The sequence below is a fragment of the Phoxinus phoxinus genome, assembly GCF_949152265.1.
Source record: "Phoxinus phoxinus genome assembly, chromosome: 2".
NCBI classification, from domain to species: Eukaryota; Metazoa; Chordata; class Actinopteri; order Cypriniformes; family Leuciscidae; genus Phoxinus; species Phoxinus phoxinus.
This window is the reverse complement of record NC_136877.1, coordinates 8,692,174-8,719,994: the sequence shown is the minus strand read 5'-3', so window position 1 is coordinate 8,719,994 and position 27,821 is coordinate 8,692,174. Positions and strand designations below refer to the sequence as shown.

The window sequence follows — 27,821 nt, the reverse complement described above, 5'->3', positions numbered from 1 at the left end:
CTGTTTTGCCCAAGTATAGCTCAGTATTAAGTAGCTTGTTTGATTTACACTCTACAGCTCCACTTTTTGTATGTGACTGACATAAAACCATGCTTGCACTTCTATTAAAGTAACGTGTAGAAATCTCTCTGCATATAGTTGTTTTTTTAAATCTTTGTGGAGTTTTTTGGAGGGAAAAAGTATGCTGCATAGCCTTAGGGAGAGTCGCTTTCAGCCCAATAGTCTGTAACAAGTTGCTGTCTAGTAGTTATATAATGGCTTGGGAGGCCTGGCTCGACTCCCGGGCTTGTACTTGTCATACAACCAAACTATGTGGCGGCTGACATTGAAGACTGAACCGTGTTCAAAATAGTCCTGCAATTAATCTGCTATTTGGGATATACACTGGAGGAAACATGTAAATTACAGTCAGCGTCGGCCATACCGGATATATTGCAAATAATTATTTATTTATATAATCATATAATCATAATCATATTCATTGCTTGTAAAAGTACAAGGACATAGGTGATTACACTTCTTTTTTTAAATTCCTTTATGTTGTGATCCAAAGATTGATTACTTCACATGACAGATAATGTGTCTGGGAGTGACATTTTTATTTGTTGTTTATGGGAAGGATGAAGGAAATGAGAGTGTTAGAATGCTGGACAAAAACACACAGTAACTTCACATACATCATTAAATGAGTCACATGACTTTCTAAGCTTTCTGCAGATAATGGCTCAGATTTGCTTAACTAAGATGACAGATTATAAACGACTGGTTATTACTCTGGTCAAAGCTATGGGCTTTGAGTGACTACCCTTGTGGGGAAAAAAGTGCACTTAATTGTATTGAATGTGCACTTGTAGTGTACTTCAAATTTTAAAAGTAGGCTATATTTTAAAAAACATAGTTATAACATAGTATGTTATTCAATATTACATTTAAAGTTATTAAGTTTTAATTGTACTAAATTAAAAGCTTCATCGTTATGTGAAATAAAAATATTACATACAAGTTTCAATAGAAAATACAATAAAGTGCATTTTAGTTTACCATAAATGCTTATAAATCCGGCAGTACACTTTACATTATAAAGACATTAGAAGTAATTATAAAATGACATAAAGATGTTGCTAATTGTATTTAATATAAATGTAAACTGTAATGCATTTTTATTTAATTGCAATTATAATGCACTTGAGTGTCTGAAAACATTTAATTGAGTTTGAACTTAAAGTATATTATTTCTGTAATAAGTACTCTTTTTAAAAGTATACTTAATTTTAAGACTTAAGGCTTTTTCACAAGGGTATTTATTAATGCGTGTGTGTGTGTGTGTGTGTGTGTGTGTGTGTGTGTGTGTGTGTGTGTGTGTGTGTGTGTGTGTGTGTGTGTGTGTGTGTGTGTGTGTGTGTGTGTGTGTGTGTGTGTGTGTGTGTGTGTGTGTGTGTGTGTGCGTGCGTGTGTGCGTGTGTGTGTGTGTGTATAATTGTACATACTAACAAAATATGGAGTATTAAATGGTTACACTTTATTTTAAGGTGATTTAGTTACAGTACATACTTACTCAAATAAGTACTGAGTAATATTAATGAACTACATTATAGAGTTATCGTTTTGGTTTAGGGTTAGTTACTTGTAATTATGCATAATTTACTGTTATTATAGTAAGTACCATATAATGTATCACCGTCACCTTAAAATAAATGATACCTATTAAATTATATAAAATTTGCTGTTATAAACATGCTACTACGGTAGGGTGTTTTATATCTTTGCTCCAAATCATAGAAACTATAGGCCATTGATGTTAACCAAAACTCAGAACTGAAACTCAAGAATGTCCCGCTAATGAATGAACTGTACAAACACAGTGAAGTCATAACCTGAGCAGACACCTGCTGTGTCCATTACACTCAAAAGTGTTAACGTATGTCTGTTTGTGTGTGATCAGCTCTATTAATAACCGCATGCTAGTTAAAACGGACAGACTAACAGCTGGCCCTCCCTCTGACACCCCTCACCCCTGTAGTCCGCTCCACCAGAGTCCCTCAGTCCTGGTCAGAGAGGGAACAAGCACAGGTTGCACTGATCCAGACTGACCCCACTTACCTCTGTTAAAGGATACTGACACAACCTGACACATCGCAGGTAAGGAGCCCTTGCCTCAGGTGCTTTTGCAGCAGGGATGTGTGGGTTGTGTGTGTACAGTGTGTTCAAAAGTTCGGTCAACTTTTCTGACCGCCATCATCAACATATAATGATATACAAAAATGTCTCAAAGCAGTACGGTAAGGTCGCAGTCGTCACTAGCCGTGATAGACTGCATATGGGGCTGAAGCCTGTACTGATTATTCTGGTCATTTATGATATGTGCATGCTGTTGGTTTCACATATTGATGTAATTTGTGTATTTAGCTAATAAAACATATTGAGAGAATGAACTAAAATGCCTTAGACTAAATACTGAGGTCAAGGTACAGTATACTAAACCTCATGGGGGAGTATACTGTAAAAAGTGTTATTTGAATAATAATATTTAATTGAATGTAATGTAATGTTTGTTGGCATGAAATTACATGTTATTTACAATTAAATAAAAATTTATTAGTTTAAATTTATATTAAATGCAATTAGTTGAGTTTTTGACCCACTTAAGTAGGACTTAAGTACATCTTACTGTATATATGATTTCAGTTGGAATTCTACTCTCTTTATAATTTTGTTAACGTCTACTGCTAAATGTGCTGCATTTATGGGAATTTTTAAATATACTTTAATGTAATTTCTATTTGAATTGGTTTGATATGTATTTAGGCCTATATTTGCAATTGCACATTTGAAAAGAAGAAATAAAAATGTAGTACATTTAAAATATATTTACTTTGAACGTAATAACAAATAACAAACTACAGTTCAAATTTTAATTAAGTACATTATACGTGCTTTAGTACGTTAGTCAACCAATCAAAATAAGTGTACTTTTAAAGATGGTTAAAACATAATGACTTAAAATGCACGTCGTTTACTCTCTTTAAGTACACTTAAGTGGCATTTTATGGCATAATTATATTATCTCCAAGTACATTTTTTTATATATACTTTTAAGATTTAAAGTATACTAGTGCACATACAATATATTCAATTTCAAAATATTGCAGTTTTTTTTTTTTTACATATGTTTTAGGCATGAACCATACCATTCTTTAGTATTGTACATATGTAGCCTACATTGCAACAATTAAAATTTTCGTATTAAGTTTTTAATCTAATTTTATATCAGCTTTTTGTTTCAATTATTCAAATAAATAATTTTTTAATAGTTTTAGTCAACGGTAACACCACAAATTCAGCCCTGTGAGAGAAGCTTTCCATCAGACACTACAGTCTTTAATAGCATGTAACAGCACAGTAATGGATGTGGACACAAACTAGCACCTTTCCCCTGGTCATCCCGCACGGTGTGACATCACACCCTTCGGCTGCAACGTTCTGTCCAGTTGGGTCTATATCAGGCATATCGATTCACAGTCCCCTGCAGAACTACACAGGGAGCAATGCCTTCGCTCGGACGTCATGTTTAGTTGCTCTGGGTTATTTAAAGGGATGTGCTAGTGTCAGCCTTTCAGCAGGTGTAATAAATGTCACCCACTGGACTATGAATGTGATTATGACTTTGTTTGTTTGTTTGTTTGTTTGTTGTGGTTGAAAATGTGTGAGATTGCAAGGGGGAACATATTGTATATTCACATTCCCTAACTTTGTTTTCCACAGACAGCATGTCTCAGCATACTCTGATGTCAACACAGGAGAGGAAAATGCAGGCGGCTGCTATTTGCAGAGAGATCCATGCCACTGCCACTGATGGTACTACCATTGATTTATTACTGTGTCTGTGTGTGTGTGTGTGTGTGTGTGTGTGTGTGTGTGTGTGTGTGTGTGTGTGTGTGTGTGTGTGTGTGTGTGTGTGTGTGTGTGTCTGTGTGTGTGTGTGTGTGTGTGTGTGTGTGTGTGTGTGTGTGTGTGTGTGTGTGTGTGTGTGTGTGTGTGTGTGTGTGTGTGTGTGTGTGTGTGTGTGTGTGTGTGTGTGTGTGTGTTTGATATAGTGTGTGTGTATATATATATATATATATATATATATATATATATAGGCTAACTGTGTGTTTATCAAAGCTGCACTTATTTTAATGACTTTTAAATGTAACTTATTCCTGTGATGCAACGCTGATTTTTTCAGCCTCATTACTTCAGTCTTCAGTCACATGATCCTTCAGAAATCATTCTAATTTGCTGATTTGCTGCTCAAGAAACATTTCTTTTACTATCAATGTTGAAAACAGATGTGCTAATTAATATATATCTTTGTGGAAACTGCGAAACTTTTTTTTCATGGTTATTTGGTGAATATAAAGTTCAAAAGGTTTATTTAAAATCAAACATATTTTATAACATACTAAAAGTATTTACTTGCACTTTTAATTGTTGCATCCTTACTGAATAAAATAATTTATTTTCTTTTTTTTAAAGGCTTTCAAATTAATATAAACCTTGTAATATAAACATAAACCCAAACAAGCTAATTATAGTTTACTTAGACATTTGGGCCCACTGCTCCAGGTGTGTGTCTGTCTGTGTGTGTGTGTGCCTACTTAACTATATTTTGGGGACAAATTTCGTAGAAGTAAGCAAAGCCTGACAAAATCTCCAAAAACCTCCCTTTGGGACGTCCTCATTTGTAAATCTGGGCTAAAAATAAAGTAATTAAAGTTTGTTTTTAAATGCAAAAAGCAGAACATTTTGTGTGATGGGTAGGTTTAGTGGTAGGGTTAGTGTTAGGGGATAGAATATACAGTTTGTACAGTATAAAAACAATTGTGTCTATACAATGTCCGCATTTAGATAGCTAAGTAAACGTGTGTGTGTGTGTGTGTGTGTGTGTGTGTGTGTGTGTGTGTGTGTGTGTGTGTGTGTGTGTGTGTGTGTGTGTGTGTGTGTGTGTGTGTGTGTGTGTGTGTGTGTGTGTGTGTGTGTGTGTGTGTGTGTGTGTGTGTGTGTGTGTGTGTGTGTGTGTTCACTACTCACTGTTTCTAGTGTGTTTGCACTAACTTGGATGGGTTAAGTGGTGAGGACATTCAGAATATTGGTTACCATACTCGGCCTTTACATCATGTCACAATGTTACATTAAAATACTGTTAAGATTTGTGTATTCAAATTTGTGTAGTGATTAGATTAACCACACCCTGGACAGCTAAAAATACTAATTCGTAGAGATCTATAACTATCGAGAGCAACTAATCCTTTTGTAGTTCTCTGTTTGAAACTCTATTTCGGGGAGCGGACAACTGATCGGCCAGTGGCTGACGGCAAGATGATGTTCGACAGCTGTAAGAACATACCAGTAGGATACATTTTCATCCTTTGATATGCCTAAGAGCTCCCCAGAGTGACCTGCATTACAGCCTTCAATAACTCAATTTGGGCCTCTGCTAAAGGCAACTGACAACTAAATTGAATTGTTGAATTGTTGATCGCAGCATCACAGTTTATACAGGGGTGTCAAACTCAGTTCCTGGAGGTCCACGGTTCTAGTTTAGTTCCAACCCTGCTTTAATACGCATACCTGTAGTTTTCCAACATGCCTGAAGGACTTCATTAGTTGGCTGAGGTGCATTTGAGTAAGGTTGAAGCCAAACTCTGCAGGGCTGTGGCCCTCTAGGAAGTGAGGGTACATTTTCACAACAACAATGTACTAAAAACGCCCAGAACGCATAAAACGTTTTCTGTTTTTATTTAAAAATGTATTGATTCTGATAGCCCTATTGAATGGATAGGCCTATTCGGAAGGGATTCGTTTAACATGGAGAGGTGGGGTAAAGTAATTATTTCCAGAGCTTCTCAGTGATTTTAGTCCCGTCCGAATGTGTCATCTCAGTAATCATTATAGACGTCAGTAAAGATTACGGAGACTTTTACCTTCTGGAAAAAGGTCTGGAAAAATTACCTCAGGTGATACTAATCCTGTGCGAATTGACCCGCTGCAAATATATACGTAAATATTCAGTCATTTCCTGTTTAAAAGTAGTTGTCGTGGCTTTTCAAATATTAAGGCGCTTGAAAAAGCATTCAGTTGCGTTCTGTGGCAAAACTCAAAAAAATTCCACAAAAGCATTTTTTAGAGAAACTTCTTTTAGCGTAAGGTGAGTGCCTATTACCAACATAATCCAATCTGAATTGAATTAATCCAGACCTAACTGTTATATATATATATATAAATATAGGTTATATGTGATTGCGCACGTGATATCGTATCAGCAACGTAATACACACATGACGACAGGGAGGTGACAGCGGTGCGTAAATCGAGTTACCCCTCCTACTTCTGCTAGTTTTACTGAGATTTCTTATCCTGTGTGAATTGGCCATTATTATTACAGACATCCTGTGGTAAAATTGCATTACTCCATCTACCATTGTAAAAGTAATCCCGTCCGAATAGGGCTTATGGCTGCACAACTGATTACTTAATTTAAAATACATGTGACGGTCAAGTAGGGTAACCCAATGAATGACCCATACTCTGTATTTGTCTGCTGCATTAACCCATCCAAATTAGTTCACACACATTAGGAGTAGAGAGTAGAAAACAGACACACTGCGAACGTGGTCACACACACCCGGAGCAGTGGGCAGCCATTTTGCTGTTGCGCCCAGGGAGCGATTGGGGGTTTGGTGCCTCGATCAAGGGCACCTCAGTCATTTCCTGGCGGTATTGAGAATCGAACCCGCAACCTTCGGGTTACCAGTCTGACTTTCTAACTATTAGGCCACTACTGCCTATTTTTAAAATGATATTGTGTTGACATTTAAATTGTAAACTTACTTAGTTTTTACTCTTTTCCACAGAAGCAGAGATGGATCTAGGAAGGAAAGTTAGCGCACCAAAGGAAATCATGTTGGAGGAACTTTCCTTAGCATCAAACAGGGGCTCCCGTCTCTTTAAGTTGCGTCAGAAGCGCTCAGAGAAATACACCTTTGAAAGTATTCAGAATGAAGCCAACACACAGCACAGCGTAAGTGTCATTTGTTACATAGAACACAGAGTCTGTGGTCCAAAAGCACAGAAGGTCTGTGTGTGGTTATATACAATTCAAATAACCACAAATTCTCATTGTAGTGACCATTCTGTTTTTTCTTTTGTCAGATTGATGCCATTTCTCTGGGCCCAACTGCTGAAATGACAAACATTTTAAGTCATGAAAATTGTCTTGGAGTTGACCAGGCACATAATACACTCAACCCTGAGACTATTGCCCCAGGTTAGTCCACAGCAATTTCTTTTTTTTAGGGGTCCAAGGACCAAAAGTGCAGGAACCCTTTTTTTTCTGCCCTAAAGCAGATATCTTCTACCCTGCTCCTGGAGACCCACTGTCCAGCAATGTTTATATCCAACCTGCTTCAGCACACCTGAATTTCACACCAATGTGGTTTTCAAGTGATCCTGAAGAGCTTGATTAGCTGGTTCAGGTGTGTTTGATTAGGGTTGGAGCTAAACTCTCCACGACAGTGGATCCCCATGATCAGGGTTAAATAACTCTGCCCTAAAGATTCTGGGCATCAGACATCACAAGTCGTAGAGACCTCAAACTTTGTTGGGATGGTTCCAAATCCCCCCTCACTACTCAAGCACCCCCACACACATCCCAAAATCCTGATGAAAGTTATCAAAATAATTTTGATGAAGACATAAACCAATTAAAGGCACACTATGTAAGTTTTCGACACTAGAGGTTGTTTCTTCAAAACAAAGGCGTAGCTTGATGACGCCTTGATTTCGCAGAATCATGGGATTTGTTCTCTTCACCTCTACAGCCGGTGGAGAATATGATGGGACTCGGACAGAAATCATATTCATGGATGACCGGTAGTGTATTGAAGATTTATTAACGTTACGAAAGCCTTTGGAGCGGAACGAGGCTGCTGGAGCGATTGCTAATGAAAGACGAGCACGACACACAGCTCGAGAGCAGTGGAGCTTTTATTATACCGCAGACGGCTTCCGCTTCTCCAGTCATGCGTATGGGGTAACGCAGCGCTGTTTTATCATATTAGATACAATTGACCCTTCGCAGGGAGTTTGATTGACAGGCGATCTGACCAATCATAATCCACCGATTAATCCGCCATTTTTGTCCGAAAAAGCAATCAGGAGAGTTAGTAGATTAATGTCGGTGCATTAGAACTTGAAAAAACGGTGTGTACTGACGTCTTTCCGCGGTTAAAACAACATTTCTTATGATGTTCTTTCATGTTTATTTGTTACTATAAACTAGAAGGAAGTGATGACCGGTTCACGAGCAGCTTTAACTGAGGTGTTACAGTGATCTGTCACAACAGATTAAAGAGCCACAAAACATATATTTATTGTTTAAATTTCTTTGAAAATTGAGACTTTGTTTCATGTCAAAAGTAACCTGGTCTGTCCTATCTGTCAACACCTTGTCAGTGTCCTCTTTGCTCTGCGATGTATATGTCACTGTGTGAGAACATGGTGTGTGGCGTGAGAGAAATGTGGCTTGTCGGACATAGCAACAGTAACTAAAGGGGGCGGGTCTTTGCTCAATGCAATGAACAAAACTTGATACTACAGAGCCCTTAAAGCAGAGGTGTCCAAGCTCGGCCCTGTAGGGCCACTGTCCTGCAGAGTTTAGCTCCAACTTGCCTCAACACACACCTGGAAGTTTCTAGTTTGCTTAGTAAGACCTTGATTAGCTGGTTCATGTGTGTTTAACTGGGGTTTCAGCTGAACTATGCAGGACACTGGCCCTCCAGGAGCAGGAAAAAAATATGAGATGGGAGGAAAAAATTTATGTTTCAACGCTTTTGCAATCTCAAAAAAGTTTCTCGGGGGAACGCAAAAGGATTGACATATTCTTTCCTCCGATCTCATATTTTTCCCATCACCATTTCCCTTTTAGGGGCATTACGTATGAACGCTGAGACCGAAATCCCCCCATATACCCTCAAATAGGGCGTTACTTGAGGGGACAGCCATTTGTAGTGTTGTCCGAAACCATAGTGGACGTTATTGAGTGCACTCATTCAATCCCACATTGCACTGCAATAACGATTGTTAACGAATTCACTCACTTGTTTTCATCCATTCCTTCAAGTGAACTGTATTAGTGGACTAACGTAGGGAATAGTGAATGAGTGGTGGTTTAGGGGGCGATTTCGGATTTAGCCATAGACAACAGGACATTCTGAAGATGCACACCAAATAATGTCAAAATCTGCCAATAGAGGGTGCTACAAATAAAAATAATTACACAATCATCATCACTAGGAACAGAACACAGAGAAACCGAAACCAAAAGAGCCTACACGCGACAATAAATCTAAACTTTGATTATTAATGTACTGTTTATGTGATATGAGTATAGCATTTACTGTTACATGCTGCACACTACATCATTTACATCTTGTGCATGTAATTCCTGTGTGAACAGTGGCCGTAGTGTCCTAACAGGAAGCTTGTTAAGTGTTTCCTGTGTCCTTTAAGTAGTGGCACAGAGACGCAGCTGTCCATGATAACGTCTTAAACAGATCCTATCCCTATAAATCCCTGATCTAGCCTTGGGGCTTGGCCACCCTTCCTAGATTGGTGGATGAGCTCACATTTACCGTACATCCTGCTATTTTAGTGTCTTTGGGGCTTCATTAAGATGGGGAGGGGATGATACGAAGACCGGCAGATGAATTTTTGATTATAAATAAACAAGATTAATATCAGACAGAGTCTCACTGTGAGAAAGTGAGAGAGAGCAGCCACTGGTTTCACGCTATGCATTTAAAAGTGATATCCGGAAGGGGAAATATATACTTATATTTAATATAGAACAATATTTATCCAACAAAATTATTTGGCAAAAAGGGCAAACTATGGCTACACTGTAAAAAAAATCCCGTATTTTTTACGGAATAATGCTGGCAACTTTGGTTGCCAGAACAATTCTGTAAAAAATACATTAAAACTGTAATCACCTTTACGGAGCAGCATGTAAGTTTTACATTTTAAACTGGTATATTTAACAATGGATTTCAGCAATATTGACATGGCCATAAAGTTATTGAACAAATTACTTCAGTAAGAATTGAAGACACCTGATGTTAACAAGCAGAATCACTGAAGGAGAAAACCATAATTAAAGTCACCATTATGGAGATCAGTGTGTGTTTTAGTTGGGCTCTTTAACCTTAAATTATTAACATTAAGTTTTATTTGGCTGCTGTACATGAGTTATAACAGCAGATGATGAACAAAGAGAAAAGGTGATCTGATGGTGTTGGTTGTGTTTTAACATAATCATTATTTCACAATCAATTAACCTGAATCACTGAACTCATATGAGTTAGGTTTATTTTATTAATTTTAGCTGCATAATATGTTTAGTCTTTTCAATGACATTCAAATAATCAGATCAATAAAAATACAAATAAAAAATTATGTATCCATATTAAAAAATGTTTTGGCAACACAGACATATCAAGATTTAGCGTATGAATCTCAGCAATGGTGACAAACAGATCCCCTCTGATCATAAGCTCATTATTTATTCATGCAGCAATGCATGATGGGAGCCATGAATGAGTTTTGATTGGTAAAACCCAGAATGCACTGCAACATGCTTTATAAATGTCACCATTGTTGAGATACACAGGCTGATTATTGATGTCTGTGTGTCTCTTTTTTGAACAAGATAAACTTTTTAGAAATTATTTGGATTACATTGTAAAAGTTAGTAGTATTAGGGTGTTCAATGACGGTACCACTATAGATAATAAAGTAACCTAACTCATGAATTGGATTCTATATGAGTTCAGTGATTCAGGTCAAATGATTGTGAAATAATGATTATGTTAAAACACAACCAACACCATCAGATCACCTTTTCTCTTTGTTCATCATCTGCTGTTACAACTCATGTACAGCAGCCAAACAAAACTTAATGTTAATAATTTAAGGGTGAAGAGGCCAACTAAAACACACACTGATCTCCATAATGGTGACTTTAATTACGGTTTTCTCCTTCAGTGATTCTGCTTGTTAACATCAGGTGTCTTCAATTCTTACTGAAGGAATTTGTTCAATAACTTTATGGCCATGTCAATATTGCTGAAATCCATTGTTAAATATACCAGTTTAAAATGTAAAACTTACATGCTGCTCCGTAAAGGTGATTACAGTTTTAATGTATTTTTTACAGAATTGTTCTGGCAACCAAAGTTGCCAGCATTATTCCGTAAAAAATACGGGATTTTTTTTACAGTGTACAGGTGTTTTTACTATGCAAAAACTAAATTCATAGAAAAAAAAAAGCTTGCATGAAAAAAAAACATAATGAGTTAATATTTATATTAACTCTTGTTTTTACATGTGTTCATAATATCTTTGTATGACCAAAAATTATGTCCGCACAATTTGGCATGTTTCATTTGTGATATCAAAAATCAAAGCAAAAAAAAAAGTGTTTTTCTAGGCTGGACATCATTTGACTAAAACTGAACTTTGATTTGACATGGCATATTTTGGGCGGTTACCTGTAAATGCATTACAAAGAAAGGAATTAAGTCTTAAACATTTTTCACTAAGACCATCTTTCGACATTTTTGAGCGAATTACTTTTTCCTGTGCCACTAGTCAGCCAGCATAAATTGCCTCCTAATGAGAAATGTTTCATAGCTCATCAGCATCTTGATGTGTCAGAGCGCCGCCCCATGAAAACAGTGTCTAAAAACGAATCCCCCCTGCTGTATTATCATTTCTCTGAGGCCCGTTGAACTGCCCAGACCCTCAGCATTGAAATATGAATTTTTTTCCTTGAAGCCAATAAACTGAAGGAGATTGTCCACAGTGTGAGGGTGATATGTGACAGAACACCCACATTACATAACTGCTGTAATGGGCTTGCTGGCCCTGCCAGTGAACAGCGATTTGAGGTATACTCTTTTTGAAGGGTCCCCCCTCCGTCCCTCCACAGCATGGCCTTTTACTGTAGATTAAATGATGACCAGACAGTAATATATCACTGTAGAAGCTAACAATACCTTAGCAGTGGCTAACAGCTAGCTGTCCATACAGAATAACAATCACCTTAAGCTACTGAAGTATAATAAGCTAAAGAGCTAAACCCTCAGAAAATATTCCCTTTTTAACTTCCCTTGTGAAAAAGAAGTTGATTTAATTGTATTGAATGTGCACTTGTTGTGTACTGTACTTCAAATCTTAAAACTGTACTTTCAGATAATATAATATTGATCAAATAAAAGGAGTCTTACTGTAGGTGACTCAACAGTGTATCAGATGTTCCTTCTAAAATTCCTTAGGAGAAATAAAAGTAGACACAACTGAGACATGAGAAAGTTCTGAGAGAAGGGGTCCAAAATGAGAATGAAACAGGAGATTTTGTCTTGATTTAATCTCTTTCAAGACTCTATTATATTAATGTTTTGTTGCTCATAGTGTAACATGTACAGTGCTATGCATAAGTTTAGACACCCATGCTTAAGTTGCCTAAAAAGAGGAATAAAAAGACATCTTTTGGAAATTGATCTTAATGCCTTAATTTTTTTTTTTTTTAAAGAGAAAAAATCCAACCTTTAAGGACACCAATTTTCTTTGTGAACGAATAATGTATCGTAAATAAATATGTTCTTTCTTAAAATATAAGGGTGCATAAGTCAGGACACCCCTATGTTAAATTCCCATAGAGGCAGGCAGATTTTTATTTTTAAAGGCCAGTTATTTCATGGAACCAGGATACTATGCATCCTGATAAAGTTCCCTTGGCCTTTGGAATTAAAATAGCCCCACATCGTCACACACCCTTCACCATACTTAGAGATTGGCATGGTTTTATTTCAGTTTCGCCTAATAGCTGGTTTGATTTGCATTGAGAGATGATCTTATGGAAAGTACCCCATGCCAATTTTTATATGGTGAAGGGTATGTGATGATGTGGGGCTATTTTAATTCCAAAGGCTCATGGGAGTCACTTCAAAGATTTCATCAAGAAGTTATCAAGACACTAGAGAAAGGGTAGTCAGTGGTCAGTGAAGGACAGTGAAGAACTCAAGTTTTACAGTGACAGCTCAAACAAGCTAAATGAGGGCTCGTATCATAAATGTTTAAAAACGTTTCACATCCTCGTCTTTGTTTTTTATGTTGCCTGGGCATAAATCGCTGGCTTCCGCGGCAGATCTACTATAAATAAACGCGTAATCGCTAACTTAAATGTTCTCTGGGTATACTTCGGATCTGATCTGAGCAATAAATTGAGCACTAAGGCTTGCAGTGTGAACAAAGCCTATAATGCTGGGTTGTTTCAACCCAATTTTGGGTCAGATATGGACAAACCCATCCGTTGGGTTAAATTTTTAAATTACGTTTGGGTTTGTCCATATTTGACCCAAAATTGGGTTGAAACAACCCAGCATTTTTTAGTGTAAACTCAGGATACTGAGGGGTGATTCATTTATATTCACTTATTCTTACCAGTAACAATTCAATTATAGAGCTCTACATTTCTCTGTTCTCTCTTTTAAATGCTCATTTTTCATTTTCTGACATGTGCTTTGTCCTGATCTGCCACTTTTTTCCACTTGAGCACTTCTTGTTGTTGTTGTTTTTCCAGATGTCTTTCAGATGTCAGTCTTTTAATCCCTTGCTGTGTTTTTGGTAACACTTTGCTTAAAGCCTTTATGTACAATGCATTGTAAAGGTATTCATAATGTATGTTATTATGCATAATATATTTTCATAAATAACTGTAACCAAAGTTAAAGTGCATTATATTTGCAGATTCCTTGTTGCATCTGATATTGGTTGTTTGTCAATGCATTATATTTTCTAAAGGTGTGTTCAATGAATAGATAAGTATGGTAACAATTATTCATGAGGTGCATTATAAGGAATAATCAATGCATTAAAAATGTCAAAAAATGCATTAAAAAACGCCTTTTATTATGCATTATACTGTATATAAGGGCTTTAAGTAACGTGTTTCCGTGTTTTTCTTTATCAGTATTCTTTGTCATTCTTGTAAATGTTTATGCCTTTTGGTTAAATAAAGTCATTTCCCCCATGCTTTCAACAGGCTATGGTGGTCCCTTGAAGGATGTTCCAGCAGAGAAGTTCAACTGTACAGCAATGCCCAGATCCTACCAGTCCCCCTGGGAGCAGGCCCTCATCAGTGACCCCTCTCTGGCCGAAACACTGGTCGCCCGCATGCCTGAACCTGAAACCAGACATGAGATACCTCAATACAAGAGCTTTAACAGGTTTGTGCTATACTCAAAACTTACGACTAAATAACCATACATGCAATGTTAAGTAGATTTCCAATTATATGATTTCTTAACTACTTTCATTCATCTGTGAATAATATAAAAAAATGGAATCTACTATACCAGTGTTATATTAGTATTATTTATATACATTTACAGACTTGAATTGAATTGGTTTGAATTAGCTTTTATTTTTTCATTTAAAATAAATAAACAAATAAAATAAAATTATATTTTTCATTTATTCAGTTTGAGTTATTTTAGTACATTACTTTAACTTAAAGTTATTTTATTTCAGTTAGTTGCCAAGGAATTATTTGTAATTTTCATTAATAAAGGCAAGTTTTTATCTAGTATTTGTATTTTAAATTATTTCAGTTATTAAAATGTGGAAAGTTTTAAAGTCCTCATGAAATCAAAATTGACCCTATTTACTTTGTTAGCACACATACTTAGCCTGGAAATCCAGACCCAAATCCGAAAGATTAATGGTCTGGCATCGATTAATGAAAATCGACCAACGCGAGGGGCGGCACCAAGCATGCATTTGAAAATCTCACTGCACGCAATTGGATAACACTACGACCAATCACAACAATATACAGAGGTAACTGGTAGATTAGATTCTAGCCGTATCCGGTCGGCAAAACAGCAAAGACGTCCTTCTTGCAAAGAAACGATTTGAGCGCCGTCTTCTGTTCCTCTTTTAGATAAAACGCCAAATCTAACTCGTTCATTGTAGCGGCCAACGCCGTTTCAAACAACTGGTGTTCATCCATAGCCATCTTGCAATGTTTACTAATGATTTTGACCTTGCAGCGCTGTCGCCATCTGTTTAGTTCGTCTCTGGCGGTGTATCATCAGATACACTGATGTGATTGGTGCAGCTCGGCTACAAAGGCATAGTTAATGAGCATCATCACCCAATGCCAGAGAGACTCGCTGAGCAAATTCAAATTGTGCTCTCGCGAGAACTCTGGATTTCCAGGGTACACATTACTAGTCTTGAGGTGAACAATTAATCCGTCCAAGTTAATAGGCTACACAGAAGAAAAATAGTTTGACGTCATTAGAGAATGAACGCCATTCCAGAGCATAAGCACTGTCCTTCACTGAAGTGTTTCTGTTGTGTTTTCTTACAAAACCGTAAAGCTCTCATTTACTGTCACTCCTCTATTTGAAGGGTGGCTATTCCATTTGGTGGCTTCGGCAAGGCACCCAAAGCCCCTGTTAAACCTCTTGATGTGGAACCCGGACAAGCCATTCCAAGTCCCATGGCCAGAGCACCTGCCGGGGTCAAACGGCCCACCTTCAACAGAACCGCCTCAGGCTGGGTTGCTGACAGTGCTCCTCTGATACTTCCCAGCATCCACCTTGAGCCCATATCATCCATGTCTTCCACATTTATCCCAGAGTCAGATGACCTCTGAGCATTATCCTTGTTTTTGTGAACTTCATTATCACTGGAATACACACTACTGGTAAAAAGTTTGGGGAAATTATTAATCTATTATTAATGTTTTTGAAATAAGTATTTTATGCTCACCAAGGCTACATTTTATTGATTCAAAAATACAACAAAACAGTAATATTGTGATTTTTTTATATATTGTAAAATGTCATTTATTCCTGTGATGCAAAGCTGTATTTTCAGCATCATTACTCCAGTCTTCAGCGTCACATGATCCTAAAGAAATCATGCTGATTTTCTGCTCAAGAAACATTTACTTATTATTAATGCCGAAAACATTTTATTTATTTTTTGTGGAAAGCATGATATACTACCATTCCAAAGTTTGCGGTAAGACTATAAAAAGATGAAGAAATGAAAGGGGTCCTATTAAGCCCTTTTACAAAGTCTTGATTTTGTTTTTGTGGTGTAGCCTACTAGAATATGTTTTGAATTGCTTGATTGTTAAAAAAAAACGCATTATTTTTCACATATTTTACATTATTACAGCTTCTCTTTCCCTAAGTCTGGTTGGGTTGAACGCGTTATTTACGATGAAGCCCCTCCTTTCGAAATACGAAATGTGCTGTGATTGGTTAGCTGGCCCAGTGTGTTGTGATTGGCACCGCTTAGCGCATGTTCGGGAAATGTCCCGCCCCTTCATAACCTCGTGTTCTTCTCTAGTGTAAAAAAATATAAGGATGGTGTCAATTTCAAACAATTTCGAGCCTAATTCAGACCCTGACAATGTTAACAAATGACCGAATATTCTGCTTTACATCACAGGAATGAATTACGTTTTATATTTATACATAATATATTATAATAGAAAACAGTTATTTTTAAATTGTATCAAATAAATGCAGCCTTGGTGATCAGAAGAAAATTCTTTCAAAAGCCTTAAAAAAAATCGTAATTATTCCAAACTACTGTATATGCTGGAAGTGTAAAACACCTGGAATGTAAACAAAAAGTAAATGTAGCATTTTGAAAACGAAAAGTAAAGCTATTATATGGCATGCAGTGACTGATTTCTGATGGATTATTGGAAATGTCTCCTAATGTATACCAGCCATTCCCAAACTGTGGTCCGCGGACCACTTGTGGTCCGTGAGGGTACTGCAGGTGGTCCGTGGAAAGGCAAAATTAAATAATATTTTTTTACATTCATTTTACGAGGAAATTCCCATAAAAAAAATGTTAAATAAAAAGAATATGTACTAGGCATATATAAAATTTTAATTAAATTGTCAAGTTATTGTGTGATCACTAGTGGCGCTCGGCCATGACGTTCAAGTTCAGTGCCGTTAGAATCACAATATGGATCGGTGGATAGCAACAGGTTCTCTGAAGAGAAAAGAGGCAGATATTGATAGTGAGTCGGAGGTATCTACGTCTACAAGCCAGATTCCTCATAAAAAAACTAAGAAAAGGAGGGTGAAGAGAAAATACTGCGAAAGCTACTTAGCATTAGGTTTCAGCTACACCGGTCCCGAAGACGAGCCGTTGCCCTGCAGACAGTTGTATAACTTACAGCGCGCTGCGCGCAAGGACAGAATTGAGCTCTCTTACGCGTCTGAATGGACAAATACACACAACGTTATGTCTAAATGTCCGTTTTGGAGAGTATTCGCGTAAACAAAGTTGGTTATGTCTTTACAGAACGTACAGTTGTGAGAATATCGGATGTGCATCAGTAGTGCTGGATCTGCACACTCCTGTCTTAAAATGACAGTGCGTAATAAACCTATTGCCCTCTGTACACTTAATATTGATCAAACAACAAAATAAAAAGAGAAAAGCATACACTGCTGTTTAATAGCTTTAATAAGGATTAATTATATTTAATTTATACAAATAAATATATCTGCTTGAAAGAATAAAGAATGATGTATGTAAGTTAAAGACTAATCATTCATTGGAGGAACAAAAAGACTGTTCTACTTTAGAAGTTTAAGATATTATTTTGTTTCACAGTGCTAAATCTGTGTCTGTGTTGCATGTTCAAATTTTAAAAATGATTTATATTAACAGGTTAATAGATGTTTTCTGTAGGAATATAATGGGTTTGGAAATTTTAGAGAAATTTGAAATTAATGCATTACAATTGAACTAAACCCATTCTATTTTAGTCGACTAAATCTACTGTAGATTTAGTAGACTAAAATCTTATTGGATTTAGTCGACTAAAACTAGACTAAAACTAAAACAATTCAGATGACTAAAATATGACTAAAACTAAAATGCCATTTTAGTCAAAAGACTGACTAAAACTAAAGCAAAATTTGCTGTCAAAATGAACACTGGTGTAAACACATTTTATTATGCGTAATATGAGGTGGTCCGCAAAAATTCTTGATTACAAATAGTGGTCCACACACACAAAAAGTTTGAAAACCCCTGATCTATACCATTTCACTAAGCTAATGTAACCCAAAGACTATAAGGGCTTGCCAATCTGCCCATATAGACCTGTAAATATGTATTTATCAACATTTGTTTAAATGATTGAATAAAGCATTCAATGAACTTGTGTTTCCGTTTTAAACAATTTTCAAAAGTAGCTTTTTGGCATTAACGCAGCATGCACTAGTAGTAAATTAGAATCCAGTAGTGCATGACTACTGTACGCACTGCACTGCTTGTGTCAGTTTTTTTCACTATCAAGGTTAGAGTCTCCAGGGCTGACAAATTGAATCTGTTTTCCTGACGCAGCCGAGATGAGCGATGAGTCTCTTGCCTTTTGTAAGGCTGCTGTCTCTTGCATTCGATCAGACCGCCGCTGATGGGCACAGCACATGTCCATCACAGCTCAACTTCAGCCCGTTTACACTCAGCTGGGTCTGTGCTTGGCATAAAATAGATGCAATGGCATAAAAGGGAAAACGAGGTGATTTTTCATCACATATAATGCTCTCCAGGACCTTCTGCAGTCAAATGTTTTTGAGTAATTGATCTTAGAAACGGATTTGTGCGGTGCTAGAGAGGGAAGTGGTTTATTATGTACATTATGCATAACAGATTATCTACTTTGCTGTTTAAAACCTGAAAATTATAGTTACGTTTGTTTCTCAAGGTTTTTGCTGTCAGTGTGGTACAGAATTTCTATTTGGTGAGAAAGCATCAGCTAAGAACATGTACACTTTTGAAAAAAAAAGGTTTAGTGTGGTTATATACTGTAGAATATTTTTAAAGTATACTATGTAACTTTTTTTTGTTCAAAATTAACTAAATTTAAATGAGTCAATACATCATTAATCCTTCTTCCAAAACATGTTTTTGTGTTACCCCGATTCACTATGGTAGGCCTATTATAAACTTGTGTTAATATTATAGAACTGGTGGGATGGGTTTTGGAGGAAATTGTGTACATGTGTCACTCGCCTGTGCCTAGACTACGTAAACTTTGGCGCGTGTATGGTCTAGTAGGTTGGTCATAGCGAGAAAGGTTGACATGGAGGCAGCTAAATCTCAATCTCCGGGGAATCTCCTATTCTAAACAAACGCTGAATCTGCTGGCAAACAGAGAACGTGACAGAGCTCATAGTAAAACAAGAATCAACATTGGCTTGGCTTTTCGGAGATGGTGAGAACTAAGGGATTTGAAATGTTTATATTATATTAGGTATTTAGGTATTTTATCGAACGGATTAATTTCCACATGTAGCTATAGCTCTGTAACAGAGTTCATATCTACTGTGAAGGGTCATTTCATTATGGCTGTTGTGGCGCTGTGCTGAAATCTATTTTCAAGGAAGTACCGTCTTTACAGTACAGTAACGTCTTCAGTTAGTAAGCTTGAGATCTAAACTGGTTATATCTCTTAAGCCTAGTAGTGAATGTTTTATGAACAGTATGATAACCATAGTCACGCAGAGCCGAAAGCACAACCAAAACAATGTTCTTCCACAAAATACCTTTAAAGAAACATTTGTGCCAAAAAAGTTTCTATACAAAGAGAAATATCTTAAATGATTGCATACTACTCTTATGTTTAACTGGTTATTTAATTTATTTCTAGTGATGAAGAATGTTTACGAGCTGTTTAATTCATACAATTTCATTAAAATGAAAAATGTATGAAGATAAAAATGTTCTATATATGAAGCGTCTGACAGAAATATTTAGAACCTTTTCTTCTAAGAGAGTAGAAGAGTTGGTGACCAGTATTACAGGATGTAGTATTATAAATGAAAGCAAATTTGTTGTGTTTCTTTTAGAAAGCCAGGACAATGGGATGCACAGGACTATGCCTTGTCATATCTGCTTAATTATAAGACACTGGGCAGTTGAAATCCTTGACCGCAGCATAATATTGAGTAAAGTCCTTATAGCTAACTGAGTGTGTCGGCAAACAGAAGCTGCTGGAGAAAAGCCAACCAATTAGCCTCAGCCTGAGTCAGAAGAAAACATGCTGATGTTCAGTTGGTTGCCTTTGTGTCTTTGTTGTGTAGATTGCAGATTCAGATGATCTAACTGGATAATAAATGATACACTGTGAGTCTACTGTATGGTCAACACACATGCTTACCTCTACACAGTACACATAAATGCTAAAGCAGTGCTGTGGGTTAAAAATGTGCACGGTGGCCAACCTGGTCTCGTGGTAAAACGTAATTATTTTACGTGGTTGCACTTTTGTATAAATTTGTACAATGTGAAACGTACAAAAACAAACTTTTTTTGAAGTAATCATGAAGGACGACCCGTAAACAAACACATCACTGGAGTGTTAACAGCGACAAGACTGTAGGAATTCATACAAATCGTCACCGCCAAAACGTATAAATAGTTATCAATTACTATGAGATTGTGTTGCTGTGGCAGATATTGTTCAAAACATGAAAAAAAAAAAATTTTACATTCTCATTAACATTCCATAATGCTAGAAAAATGGCATTGTGGGACAAAAATGCAGGGCTTTTGTAGTAATAATCTTCATAATTTTCATAAAAATAATGCCACCATTTAAGAAAGCAGGTCCTAAAAATAAGCACTTTTTAAGTAAAAATATATATTTTTGGAATTTAATAATATTTAAAGGAACACGCTGACTTTTTGGGACTTTAGCTTATTAACCGTATCCCCCAGAGTTAGATAAGTCCATACATACACACACTTTTCATCTCTGTGCGTGCCGTAACTCTGTCTGACGCACCCACCGCTAGCCTAGCTTAGCACAAAGACTGGAGGTAAATGGCTCCAGCTAGCATACTGCTCCCAATAAGTGACAGAATAATGCCAACATTTTCTTATTTACATGTTGTGATTCGTATAGTCACAGCATGTACAAACAACCATAGACAGTATATAAAATGGACACAGCGACCCCATAGGTTTCCACGGAGAAAAGTGAAGTCAATTAGAAGCACTCACTTCCTGATGGCTGAGCGTACTGCGCAGCCTCAAACTGAGCTTGACGACGTAGATGTGACGTGAGCAACCTGTCTGACAGTTGTACGTCTTCTAGTAGCTGTGCCGAGAGAAATCTGAATCATTCCCTTCCGAATCTCACAGAGACGGAGAGCGTGAGTATTAGCTGTCCATGAGCTAGCAGCAGGATCAACTTTATCACTCTCTATGGGCTTCTCCCTTGACTTTATCGGACTTTATGCCTCCACGTCCCCCCGATTGCTTGCGAGCTTCTCCGCCTGTCTATACGGTAATTTCTCGACTGTGCGACAGAGAGTGGTTATGACGCAATCGTTAGCCTATTTTTTACAAAAAATGCTTCTACGGGGCCATAATGTAAGATACAAGGTAGTGGAGCCTTTTATACATTGTTGTGTTTCTTTAGAAATAAATAATGGACAAATGGAGTCTTTAAACGCCTCAGATGTAAAGTTATTCGCTGTCAAAGTGACGCCAAAATGAATGGGAGTCAATGGAATGCTAACAGCAGGTGATGGTCTGCTAATCAATGGCGGCCCCCGGGGAAGCTTCGGTTTCCGGCTGATGGATTACCCTCTTGCAAATAACAAGGTCACATGAGACACAGCCATCTTCTAACTGTATACATGCTGGGAACTATATTCTCAGAAGGCGAAGCACTGCTACTTCTGCGGAGTGATTCGCTCGCAGCACCTGAGAAGCCCTGTGGTGAGGGGCAGAGTGTTGTGCTAATCACTCCGCCCAAGTAGCAGTGCTTCGCCTTCTGAGAATATAGTTCCCACTCCCAGTATGTATACGGTCAAAAGATGGCTGTGTCTCATGTGATCTTGTTATTTGTACACGCTGTGACTACAAATCACAACCTGTAAATAGGAAAATGTCGGCATTATTTTGTCACTTATTGGGAGCAGTACGCTAGCTGGAGCCGTTTACCTCCAGTCTTTGTGCTAAGCTAGGCTAGCGGTGGGTGCGTCAGACAGAGTTACGGCTCGCACAGAGATGAAAAGGGTATGTATGGACTTATCTAACTCTGGGGGATATGGTGAATAAGCTAAAGTCCCAAAATCTCAACATGTTCCTTTAAAGGAACCGTATGTAAGATTGTGGCCAAAACTGGTACTGCAATCACTTTTTAAATTACTGTAGAGCGGTGTATTCCCTCCCCCCTGACTCAAGGTTGCCAGATAGGCTGCAGGATCCAGCAGGAACGTAGGCTGCTACGAGGAGCTTCCAATGGCAAGACTAGAGCAGAGCTGGCAACCCGGATGGCGAAACACTACTGACTTTGTGATTGGTAGATAGGTGGAGGGTGGCGCTTCAGGCCAAAACACAACATGACAACATCAACATCAGTTGAGGGCTGCAACTTCACTTTTAAATGACAATATCCTGGCTGGACTATTGTTGTCAGTGATATAAGTATTTGAAATTAACATGATTTCTTAATGTCTACTGACATATCAGGGCCATTTTATGATTAATTGAAATACATTTCTTACATACGGTTCCTTTAATATTAAGGTGTTTTTTTAGAGTGGGCACAGTTTTTTAGAAACATGTTGTGATCAAATTATGCAGCAGACTCTTGCCAAAATAAGTGCTAAATTAGGAATTACCCAATATCCCATTCGCAGTGGACATGGCTGTATTCCTAAGCACTGTCTGTTTGATTGCTGTTGGAAAGACTCAAGTCGTCCCCCTCTGACAGGCTTCTTTGAATTCCTACTAACTCTCCAGGAACTGTAACCCTGAGTTTCTTTTGAAATTGTTTATCAAAGGTTTGGCGGAACTCTCTTTTATCTTTGTAACATATTAAACCTGTGAAAATAAATATATTTTAAATGCACCTGTTTGCACCATGGGGGGGGGGGGGGGGGGGGGGGTTGGCTGGCAACTAGCTATAAATCACTGAACTCAGTATGGTGTAAAGAACAGTTGGGCGTTCCCAGTTCCAGTAGTTCTTTGATCAACATCTAGCCAGAGCTGCGAGAGCCACCTCCCTAACGTCAGATCTAAAACTACACAAGTGGACTACTTCCTCTTAACTCATTGACTTTGGGCACAGCTAAAGTCTTCAAACAGCAAATGCAGAAAAAGAGATCAGTTGACTTAACTTAAAATAATGAGGAAACCCGTTGCCTTGATTAAAAAATATTAAGTAAATAAATCATGCATAATTGAAAAAAATAAGTTATGTGAACTTGACAATTCAAGTAAATACTTTATTAATTTTAAGGCAACAAAGTTAAGTCAACTATTCACTTTTATCGAGACCTTGGCGGTGTACAGTAGCTACATCATGCTGTCACTGCAATTGTTATTTTCCTTGTTTATGCACCGATTATTCCTGCAAATTTTTAAAGTCGGCATGAAATGGAAATTGTGATGTATATCCGAATTAACTGTTTCTGGAATGGATGGAATGTTAAAAATTATGGTGGATATGTTAGTCCATCAACTGTCCCTTTAAGTTTGGGCCAGTGCATTGTGGGATTTATCACGCACAACTGTGTACGTTACACAAACCTAGCTATAAAAATATATATACAGACGTATACTGAAGGACAGCAATAAACGATTCTAATATTTCCTTTTTTTTTATTTGATCTTATCTGTGCCACTCTGCTCTGAGGAATAAACATCCTGTTTAGTGGTTGATATTTAATTCACATTACCAAACCAACATCACATGCTGCATGTTCTGTTGCTGTTTTTAGATATTAACATTCAATTAACCTCCTGAACTAATGGCTACTAATAACTGGCCTGCAGTCTTGACATTAGTCACACCAGGTGGTCAAATAACATAAGAAGGTAGCGCCAGCGCACTGTTGATCTAAAATTGAATTGGGCGTAACAAAAAATAACTAAAAGGTCAAGAGCAGGTTCCCGGGACATGGTAGAAAGGTGTAAAGGTCCCTGCTGAGCATTAATGAAAACGACACATGCGGGTGCACCTGCAACTCCTGGGTTTAAGTCGTCAGCATTGATCTCTGGCACACTGAACATAAACTGACAGAATGTGATAATGACTAACACGCAGCAGCCATTCAAGACTGAATGTAATGTCATTAGTGGTGCTCGCTAAGGCAAGCATTACTATTGCTCATATATAGGATTAGAGATTCTAACAAACTTCGGTGTGTAACTCGACAAGTTTTTATTGTGGTTTTGAGGGGAGGAGATGAACAACAGAATTTCAGAATCTAATGAGTATAGTGCAAATTTGAGATGAACTGCAATCCGATCACTCAGTCCACCTCTAGAGGTGGATACAAGATCAACTTGACCAACTGTAAGTGTATGGGGTTGTTTAGGCCACATTGACACACTTTACTTCTACCAAATACATCTACTGTACGTCTGGATGCAGAAGATTGGGAGCTTCGCAAATCACACGGCTGCGCTCAAGTCCAATTTTTAATAGGGTGCACGAGATATCGGCCACCATATCGGTATCAGCCGATATATGTTCATTTTTAATGTTATCATCGCGGCCCAATTAGAAAATTTGGCCGATATCTTAAAGCCGATAAATAATGGATTATTTAGCTGAGACGCCTCAGATGCGCACTGTTCACCATGATGGTTTTGAATTGCTCGAAATATGATTGGAATGAAAATACAGTTAAGTGCAACATGTGCAGCGCAAGTCTGAAATATAGGCTACATAAAATTATAATGAAAACATCATTATAATTGTGCTTGGGACATGGCTTTTAATGGTGAGACTTCTGTTTTTGTAATCAGGCTCTCTTAAAATGTGGATTTAGATACATGTATATCGACCAATATATCGGTTATCGGCCAAAATTTTCATATTGGTGCATCTCTCATTTTTAATGCTCTTTCCTCGCTAAATTCCCTCCATCTCGTTCACTCAGATGTACAACATAGCTTACGTTGAACGAGTGCCCACTACTGACTGAACCCTTGCAATGGGTTTACATGGAACGCCATAAGCCCTTGATCACTGGAAACTGATATGGAGCTGATTTATAAAAAATAAAAAAATTCTTATAAATTTGTTTACACACTATTCTATAGGCCTGTATGCTTGTGGGCTGTTACATTTTTTTTAATATAAGCAAATATTAAATACTGATATATTCATATATTTATATTTAATATATACATTTAAAAAACTTAAATACACTAATTAAAATGATAACAATACAATATACTAAAACTGTGTAAACAGTCAGTTTACAAGGCTACAAGTATTAAATGCAGTTAAATGTCAGAATAACTCCAATATCATACACTGGGAGTTCCCTTGGTCTTTGGAATTAAAATAGCCCCACATCATCACATACCCTTCACAAGATTGGCATGGGGTACTTTCCATAAGATCATCTCTCAATGCAAATCAAACCAGCTATTAGGCGAACTGAAATAAAACCATGCCAATCTCTAGGTATGGTGAAGGGTGTGTGACGATGTGGGGCTATTTTAATTCAATAGGCCAAGGGAACTTTATCAGTAAATCAGTAATGGCAGACTCAAGAATTAACAAACTTAACGAAGAATGTGAAGAATGAAAATGATAATATTGGCAGTTAACTAGCAAGTTTTGTGTCTTTCTTATCTGACACACTAAATTGAGTTAATGGAGCAATCTTCTAACAACCTGATGATCTGAATCAGATGTTAAATAGGGGAGACATACAACATTAACCAGGATCAGGATTAAGAACCAACGCATTAGAATAAATGATTTATGCTGTTCGCACATTTGACCAGACGAATATTACTAATTCTGTCTTTTCTTTCTTTACTCTTTTATGAAGATGAGGAGCTTTTCGTCCTGATGCATTTAAGAGGTTTTATCTTGAAGTTGAATAATGAAAAAAGAATGATTTTCATCAGTGGTTCCCAACCCTGTTCCTGGAGGCACACCAACACTACACATTTTTGATTCCGATATGAATTTTGATTCCTTATTAAGCACACATGATTCAACTCATCAGCTCACTAGTAAAGACTCGAAGACAAGATATATATGGGTCAGATAAGAGAGAATGTGTAGCTACTGTTGGTGTGCCTGCAGGAACAGGGTTGGGAAACACTGATTTACACATTCCGAGTTGAAGTAATTTTCTTCACAGTTGAAATATTTTATTATGTGATTTAAAATAAAGCACCTTATAAAATTAGCTGATTTTAGAAATTCTTTGTTTGGTCAGCTACATGTTTATAAAAACATTTTTAACAGTTGGAGTTGGAGTGGTTTGAAATTTTGCATAGTAGCTTATTATTTGAACCACTGGAATCTTTAAAGAAATTCATAAACGGGGCCCAATTTTCACCCACTGTGGTCCCACAGGGGCCAATTGGGGGTCCAGTGAAATCACACATGTGTTTTTTGTGTGTTGCCCACCTTGCCCCCAATTGGGATCCAGGTGAGCCCATATAATGAACATCTAAATGGGTCCCACTTAGAGCACATTATGGACATACATGGAGCCCATGTGCAGCTGATAGACACATTTATCTGGGCCCCATTTGGGTTGCCCATGCAGGGCCTAAGTGACAGCCCATCAGGGCCCACATGGAAATGTTGGCTGGATGGGCTGTGTCTGAAATCGCCCCTATACCCTCATTCACTATTCCCTATTACTCCACTAATATAGTCCACTTGAAGGAAAATTTGGACACTGAGTGTACCAGAAGGACTGCCGCTTTTGCATAGTTTGGGCTTGCTGTATAATAATCATTTGAAACTTAGCAAACTGGCAGCTCCAGTTGTAATGAAAGTATTTATCTAAATCTATGTCATATAAACTAGCATATAAAAATCTTAATGAAACAATTTAATAATCAATTAAAAAGAAATTTATACCTGTATGATACACTGTACCCACATTGGACCAGCGGTTTGAAAAATGGATGCTAGATGATTAAACTAGAATATCTTCTGCCATGATGCAGGAATTCATTTGGTGGGAGCATCACAGTGCATTATGGGTATTCTCTAGCCATTGAGTGTACATCAGTTGTACTCGTTATTGCGGTGCATTATGGGATTGAATGAGTGCACTCGATAATGTCCACTATGGTTTCGGACACCACTACAAATGGCTGTCCGTCAAATAATGCCCTATTTAAGGATACGGGGGCGATTTTGGACACAGATTAAATTTAAATAGGCCCGCAGAGACTAGGGCCACCACCTAGAAACCACTCAAAACACCTTATCAACTGAATAACCACAGCCACGATGACCTATATTGTGCTCATATTTTCTTCAGAAAGCATTTTTGTGTATGTGTGTGGAATACAAGTAAAGGCATAGAGTATGTGAACTATTATCATATATATATATATATATATATATATATATATATATATAGCGAAGAGTGCAGATGTATGATAAGGTTCTTTATTTTGTTGAAGTACCTGGCATTCTCATGAGTCCAATTAAATCACATGTAACCATAAGTTACTTGAGTGTGACCGATACCATTGGGGGTTAATGTAGTCAGTGTACGAATCTCTAGTGGAAAAGCATCACAACAAAGCTCTACATGTTGCATTAATGTGTTATGCAAACTTTCCATATCTTTCCTCTAAATAATGTTTTGTGAAAAGCGAGAGACTGTAGTGAGACTCAATGTGAATATTCAGACAACATTGAAAATGTCCCC

At 37.4% G+C, this 27,821-nt stretch overlaps 1 protein-coding gene across 1 annotated transcript; it reads left to right on the top strand.

Annotated features, from left to right (window-relative positions):
• Positions 1–1,976: 1,976 nt before the first annotated feature.
• myoz2a (myozenin 2a) lies at positions 1,977–18,312 on the top strand. The gene is made up of 6 exons (XM_079584058.1): positions 1,977–2,139; positions 3,763–3,855; positions 6,894–7,060; positions 7,192–7,306; positions 14,144–14,327; positions 15,517–18,312. The coding sequence occupies exons 2-6, from the start codon at positions 3,768–3,770 to the stop codon at positions 15,761–15,763; spliced, it is 801 nt and encodes a 266-aa protein (XP_079440184.1). The 5' UTR covers positions 1,977–2,139; positions 3,763–3,767; the 3' UTR covers positions 15,764–18,312.
• The last annotated feature ends 9,509 nt before the right edge of the window (positions 18,313–27,821 follow it).

Excerpts from the sequence above, each read along its gene's own strand:
- myoz2a (XM_079584058.1), top strand. The coding sequence starts at position 3,768 with ATGTCTCAGCATACTCTGATGTCAACACAGGAGAGGAAAATGCAGGCG. Across the intron at positions 3,856-6,893 it reads CCATGCCACTGCCACTGATG|AAGCAGAGATGGATCTAGGA; the intron begins GTACTACCATTG and ends TCTTTTCCACAG. Across the intron at positions 7,061-7,191 it reads AAGCCAACACACAGCACAGC|ATTGATGCCATTTCTCTGGG; the intron begins GTAAGTGTCATT and ends TTCTTTTGTCAG.